Source organism: Montipora foliosa, chromosome 6, assembly GCF_036669935.1.
Source record: "Montipora foliosa isolate CH-2021 chromosome 6, ASM3666993v2, whole genome shotgun sequence".
Classification (NCBI taxonomy): Eukaryota; Metazoa; Cnidaria; class Anthozoa; order Scleractinia; family Acroporidae; genus Montipora; species Montipora foliosa.
The window spans coordinates 66,951,394-66,958,893 of record NC_090874.1 but is presented as its reverse complement, the minus strand read 5'-3'; the positions used below and the strand labels follow the sequence as shown (position 1 = coordinate 66,958,893).

Genomic DNA, 7,500 nt, shown 5'->3' with positions numbered 1-7,500 from the left:
GAATTACCCAGAGGAAAAAAAATGCTCTTCAATATATTTGATCGTCTTTTGTCCCGTGCACACATCCAGAGCATCAGTTTCACATTCGTTGTATATTTTGAACCCTGCTCCAATTCAATGTGGCCTGCCGTTACTCTTGTTTGTTCCATTTCCTTTTGTATAAAGTAAATCTTATTTTGTTACAAAAATACCTGCACGTCACAACTGTTAGGGTGGGAATCTGAGTGCATGAATATCTTTGAATCATAATATCCTTCTAGATCAGAGGGTTCACTTTAATAGGAAAACAAATTGGTAAATCACGCGTCGCGCTTGCAAAATACCAAATCACGCATCAAAAAATGTGATGCCCAGTCCCGTATCATGTGACTCACAGCTACTTTTGGGGCCGTCACGCATCACGCAAAATCCTTTGGCACGCCCTGGTTAAGGCTGCCCGATATTTTTTCCTTCTTAAGAATTCTGCAAGAATTTTCTTTTTAACCAGAAGCGTATGCATTGCTTTGTATTTGGGATTTGCACAAGGCCCCCCATCAAAAATCAAATGGTCCACCCCTTACATAACATTTTCTCTGGAGCGCTCGAAATTTTTTCTGCGAACACAACAATCTCGCACTTCGGCTGTATAAGCAGGTAAGACCGCGCGTATTTTGTATTGGGGGGGGGGGGGGGGGGGGGGGCTAACAAGCCGGAGACGCTTACGTGTAGGGGTGTCTGGGAGAATTCTCCCCCAGAAAATTTGAAATCTTGAAGCTCGGAAATGCCTCCCAGTTCCCCCGGCACCGCCGTCCCTGAATTAAGGCTGCCGCCGGTCTTGTCAGCCTCCCGTCTCGTTGGCAATTAAGAACCTTCCATTTCAAGTTCTTACATCGAAGGATTGACATAATTGACAGTAAATGCGTTGTTACACTTGTCAATTTTCTTGTCATTTTGCAAAGTTCTCCCATTACTGTGAAACCAGTTGCTCGACGGGTGTTATATAGGGCATTTTTCTTGCAACTTGTCTCGTTTTCGATGATCGCTTGAGGTTAAAAGGATATTTTGGCCGATGAAGGAAATATTCGTGACACAAGTATCAGGACACATATTACCCTACAAAATGCTTGACAACATTCGTTGCAACGTCGCGGGAAGCGTTGCGGAAAGTATAACTTAATTCTAATTGGGCAACGAGTTTTGCAACTTAACGCAGCGTTTTAGGTCGTTGCAAGGTGTGTGTTACATTAGACAATGTTTCGTGCTACTTGTCTTTCCATAGCGTTGCGAGACAAGTTGCGCGAAGAATTGCAACAGCGCCGTAACGAATGTTTTTGAAATCTAGAAGGAGACGATTACCCACCTATTCTACATGGACGCGTGATGTACATCCATAATGATGAAAAACTTAAGGGAACAGCGTTTACCTGTCGCTGAGGATGTTGGCTCTTCAAATCCGGTGCTGGCACAGTAACCATAGTAGCAATAGCTTGATGGTATGGATGTCAGATTATAAACGTAAAATCCACTGCAGTTGCGAACACTGATGTAAACAAAAGTATCACAGGTGCAGCCGCGGCCAAAACACACTCTACGCACGACAGCGCCATCCTCGACAGAGGGGTGACCTCCACTAAGCCAACCTGGATAAACAACACCACAATGACACATCTTAACGCAAGTGTCAGCCATTTGGTTTCCAGCCTCTCCGCCAAACCGGTGCCAGCCAGGCTTAAAATTGTCCTTGCAAACGTGATATGAACCGTCCCGTCTGTATGTTGCTGCTATACTGGGATCATTGAGGAATTTGTAATCTGAACATTCTGAGGACAATTAAAAAATAATAATAATAATATATTAAACGTCATCGACTTTGTCTTCAAGAGACCCCCCTTGGATGACTCCTCTTGCCAAGTACCTGTTGAAAAACAATTAGTAGAGAGCCAATGCTTCTTTGAATGTGACAAGAGCCAAAGAGGGTATCGGAACTCATTGCTGAAAAACGTACGAACTGGGGTCACGCTGAGACTATTGGAACTATGCAGTGGTAGCGCAGAGTGAACAATATCTCCCAAAGGAAAAACAAACCACAGCCTGTCTTTAGGACGGTGCCTACTATTGTTATTGCGCGTACGTTCTGCGCATCTCGAGATACTCGGATTTCCTATCGGTGATGCTTACTAATACAGGGATATTTTTGCGCGCTTTAAACCTATCCGGAGAAAGTAGATCTTAGTAAGTACTCTTGGTATCCGAAAAGAAAACTGGGGGTAACCATGCATTTTTGAGAGAGGCACCGTCCTTAAACGAGAGTCTTCTATACGTGGTCTGAATGAATTTTTACCAAAACATTGTCAAGATGATAGTTACATGGAGCCGTTGTACCTAGAAATCGATGGAGAAAAGTATCTAACGCTTCGACCCAGTGAAACCGAAGTTATGCTAACCTTGTCGAAGATTAAAAAGATAGCATCAGGACCGGACAATGTGACCCTACCGGGTTTGGAGAGATAATGTTCTATTTTTAGCACCGATGGTTACCCTTATTTAAAACTTATCCGTGTGTTTCTATATATGGCCTGAGGCATGGAAAGAGTCTATCATCAGTTCACTTCCCAAGGTGGACACACTTACGCAACACCAAGACTTTCATGGTATTAACCGTAACCCCTGTTATTGCCAGGTGTTTCGAGAAAATTGTCTATCATAAATTTAGTAAACACGCGTTTGCATAAAATCTAGGCCCGACTCAATATGCGTACCGGGTGGGATGCAACTGTACAGATGCCTTGACCAATATGCAGCATAACTGTTTGAAAGCGTTGGATGATAGGGAGTGTAGATATGTTCGTTTCTTTGCTGTGGACTTTAGTAAAGCATTTGACAACGTGAAGCATGGTTTACTCAGTGATAAATGAAAGGCCCTTAACTTAAATCCGTATATTACTAACCGGTATCTTCGTTTTTTTTACCAAATCGGTCAATGTTTAGGGGTAGTACGTAGCTACTGCTGATACAATGCGAACAAAGGCTCACCACAGGACAGCGTTAGTGGCCCTTATTTGTTTAATCTTTTTATTAATGATCTCGATCTTGTAAACTGTCCGGATGCTTCTCTTGGTAAATATGCTAATGATACTACGATGCAAGTTATTGTATATAAGGCCGGATCTGATTGTATCTGGTGTAATTTCGCAATACCTTGGCTGGTCAAGTACAAACTGTATGCTTTGCAATCTATCCACGTGTAAAGAAGTTAATTCTAGTCCTATTGGCAATATATAGCAGGCCGAATTTCTAGTGCTGCTTGGAATAACTTGCCAGGGCAATGGCTGATTTACAGAACACATTAAACGATAACTATTGGAAGCGAATAAGTGCCTCTAAGTGTTGAGGAGGTTAAGAAAGGAAGGACATCACCAAGTGGAAACTGATCATTTATTTCAGTTTTTAGTTTTACCTAAAGTTATGTATGGTTTACCGGTGTATGCAGCCTCTGTGCCTGAACTTAATACGGTGCAGCAGTTCCTTCGACTTGCTTGCAAAAAAAATTTGCCTATCTCCTCATTCCCTCTATAATTTGGTTCCCAGAGTTAAAGAATCGTCAAAACGCCTAAGAACCCAAACAAGCCTACTATCTTGTGTTAACATGGAACGTTTTAAAGGTAGTTTTATTAATAGACTCTATTTTAAATACACTTTTACTTTTTAACTAATAATATTAAACATGTAAATATAGGTCTAAAATGTATAACGAGTTTACCAAATGAAAACGCACTGAATCTGTACAATCTGCAATCTGCAATCTGCAAAATGTGCGTTTTAACATGACCATTTCATTACCTGGTGGCTTTGCTGCTGGGGTGACAGGAAGGGTACTAGGTGAAGATGCTGTTAAACAAGAGAAATAATATCGTACTACTTAGTGACTCATTTATGCTGTCAGTATCCAATCAGATATTAACCATAATGCATTCGATTGACGAGTTTTCTTTTTCGTTATAAGTGCGCACTACAGAGTCCAAACCACAACGAGTGGGATTACGTACCCTGCTCTTCCCGAAGTATCTGGTTTCGTTAGGGACGTGAAGAAGGGGGGGGAGGTAGCTGTTACTTACTTTACCCACGATCCCACGCGGGGATCTCTGAGTAGGTTTGACTCGTAAAAATGATTATGCTAGTTAGGTTTTGTTGTACTCTAGTCCAAGAAAGCATATCAATAATTTGTAAGTATTAATTTCTGTTCAGGTTTCAATTCACGTGGATTTTAGTTGAACCACTTAATCGTCGCTCGATCACTTGAATCACTCGATCTCTTCCTCACATGTGACCACTACACCAGAATGCTGTTACTACCTGATATATCGAGGTGCGTTCAAATTGTTGTTTGTTGCATGAAGTCTAATTTAAGAGTTAAAAAGAAAAAGAAGAAACTATTAAATAGTCGTGGATGAAAGAAGCTCAACCTTGGGTCAACTGAAAGATATTTTCGGCGTGTTCTTAAAAATAAAACGTGAACCTACGAGTCTATCAACTGACATCAACTTCGCTTGGTATCTCGCCTCAGCGCAGAATGGAATCACACGGAAATCTCTACTCAGATTCCGACGCAAATGTTCCCCGAAACACTCATTCAAGCTGGTTGGTCACATGGCAAAATCTCGCCCTAAAGAAAGTTTCTGTAATTTGAACAATTGCAGAGCTGGAAGAAAGCATTTAACATTCTTGCACGTAAAGGATAATAAAGAGAAACTGCAAAGCAACGCTGAATGAACATCAACGCAATTGCAAGTCACTACTAACAATGGCTGCATTAATCGTGTTTAAAAACTTGGTCTATGAAGCTCCGCTGGGGCTGGCACAATACAAGCCACTGGGATGCCGAGTGAAAGCAAAAGATTGCAGCTTACTCGTGGAAGTGTATGCATTTCTAGATCCTGGGTCGAATACCACGTTCTGTACCAAGCGTCTAATTAATCGACTTGAAGTGCAAGGCTACGAAGCCTCATTGTCACTGACCACTATGAACAATGACAATATTCAGTCAGATTGCGCCGTTGTGAATTTAATGGTCTACGACCTTCAAGAGAAGAACGCCTTACAGATACCAAGTGTTTATTCCTGTGAAAAATTGAGGGCAAAAGATATTTCAACTCAAGCTGACGTGAACCAATGGTCATATCTTAAGGGTACAAAACTGCCTTCCATCGAGTCTGGCAAAGTCGACCTGTTGATCGGGAATGCTGTTCCCAAAGCGTTAGAACCCAAACAAGTGAAGGAAAGTGAAGAGGGTAGTCCATATGCAATCAAGACTGGGTTTAGATAGACTATCAAAGGACCTCTAGATCTAGAGAGGAAAACATGTTAGCAAAACCACACTGTCAATCTAATCGACGCTAATGTTTAGCTTCAGGAACAATTCAGGAGATACCGAAAAAATGGAGTTTAATGAAACGAAGATTTACGACGAAAGAACAATTTTACAATAAGTTGTTAAAGCTCTCAACATCATGGAGGATTCTGCGAAGATTGCCAACGGATATTATCATATTTCGCTACCTTGGCGTAAGTATCCTACCCAACAACAAAGTTGTCGCGGAAAATCGTTTGACATCTCTCGTGTAAGAAGCGACTAATCAGAGATGAAGAACCCTCTCAGTTGTAGTGAAAGGCTGCTCCAAGAAAGTTCCGAAAGAGAAAGTCGACTGCAAAGCTGGGTACATTTGGTACCTGCCACATCATCCTGTGATGCATCCTCGTAAACCTGACAAAACACGAGTAGGTTTTGACGCCGCCACAAAGCATGGAACTGCCTCGTTGAACAACAGATTGATGCCAGGACCTGATCTGGCAAATTCGCTTGTGAGAGTCCTGACGAGGATCAGAGAGAATAGCATTGCACTAATGGCAGGCGTAGAGGCCTTGTTTTATCAAGTGCATGTAATCCCTGAAGACAGCGACTATCTGCGTTATCTGTGGTGGTCGGAAGGATACATCAACAAAGAACCTGAAGATTACCAAATGAAGGTCCATCATATACCACTACTGGAGTTCGAATCACCATTCATTCTTCAAGGAACGTCTCTGCTCGAAGACCTATGTAGAAAGGGACTGGAATGGGACAACATCATAAGCCAAGAAGATTTGCAAACGTGGCAATCGTGGTTGCAAGACTTGACTATGCTGGAGTCGTTAGAGATTGAGCGCTGCTTCAAATCGAGAGGCTTTATGAATTTGTTTGTTATTACGTACAGCCAGCTTTCTCTTTATCTCTTACCTGGTGAAATTGTGGCTGGGGTGACAGGAGAGGTACTTGTTGAAGGTACTGTTGAACAAGAGAAATCTGTTTATTTATTTATTGATTCGTATATTTGTTTAGTTATTTCCCCAAGTTACCAAGATAATGAAAGGAAAAAAATAAAGAGAAAAGTGGCAAGGAAACCTAAACGAAACTAAGGCCCTTACATGAAATTAGGTTTCCTTACGAAGAACAAGGAGGAGAGATCTTAAAATAAAAGCAAGAGGCAGGAGATCGCAAGCCAATTGTATATTAAAATGTATTATTTGCATACAAATAATTCTCTTTTATGAATGAATATTTAGTACTAAAGAATTTATTTGCTTTAGCTTATTTTTGACATGTGGATGCGAGGGATGAAAAACTAGTGATAAATAACATAAATAGGAAGTGTATGGTATTAAATGAGTCATTTAAGCCGTCAGTATCCAATCAGAAATTTTACAAACCAATGTAAAGGTTCGAAAATTCATGATCTCAAATTGTCTTCCGAACAGATATTTTCCGAAAATTGACTTTGGGTGCCCCTGTTTACATGATAATTTTAAAATGTTTTATAAATAGATTTTTCTATGCTTCTATTGGGTTTATTTTACAACAAGGAGTTTAGTTGCATTGGCAAGCCAATTTGTTTCATAAGGGGTTTATCTATCTACCTACCGTTTACTATAGCTTTTACTTACGCGAGGAGAAAGAAGCTAAAGTACTTGGAGTCACAGGTGATGAAGACATCGCTGATACTGAAAAAAAATAAAAAAAGATATTCATTTGTAACTTTACATGATAATTTTAAAATGTTTCATAAATCTTTTTTCTATGCTTTTATTGGGTTTATTTTACAACAAGCAGTTCAGTTGCATTGGCGACGCCAATTTGTTTCTTACTACCCACCGTTTACTAGCTTTTACTTACGCGAGGAGAAAGAAGTGAAAGTACTTGGAGTCACACGTGATGAAGACAATGCTGATACTAAAAGCAAACAAACAAAGATATTCATTTATAACTTTACATGATAATTTTTAAATGTTTTGTAAATTTATTTTTCTATGCTTTTATTGGGTTTATTTTACAAGCGCTTAGTTGCTTTGGCGACTGCAAATTGTTTCATAAGAGGTTTATCTATCTACCTATCGGTTACTCGGTTTTACTTACGCGAGGAGAAAGAAGCCAAAGTACTTGGAGTCACAGGTAATGAAGGCATCGCTAATACTAAAAACAGACAAACA

The 7,500-nt window shown here is 40.3% G+C and overlaps 1 protein-coding gene across 6 annotated transcripts in view; it reads right to left on the bottom strand.

Annotated features, from left to right (window-relative positions):
- LOC138008195 (uncharacterized) overlaps positions 1–7,500 on the bottom strand; it is an 86,651-nt gene that overhangs the window by 64,478 nt on the left and 14,673 nt on the right. For all 6 annotated transcript variants that reach the window (XR_011124177.1, XR_011124180.1, XR_011124176.1 and 3 more), the window contains 6 exons: positions 7,427–7,483; positions 7,187–7,243; positions 6,958–7,014; positions 6,254–6,301; positions 3,820–3,867; positions 1,404–1,799 (listed from right to left, as the gene is read on the bottom strand). Coding sequence is in view for 1 of the 6 variants with exons in the window: in XM_068855439.1 (XP_068711540.1) it covers positions 1,404–1,799; positions 3,820–3,867; positions 6,254–6,301; positions 6,958–7,014; positions 7,187–7,243; positions 7,427–7,483 (663 nt within the window). In the remaining 5 variants the exon portion in view is untranslated. The remainder of the gene's footprint in view (positions 1–1,403; positions 1,800–3,819; positions 3,868–6,253; positions 6,302–6,957; positions 7,015–7,186; positions 7,244–7,426; positions 7,484–7,500) is intronic.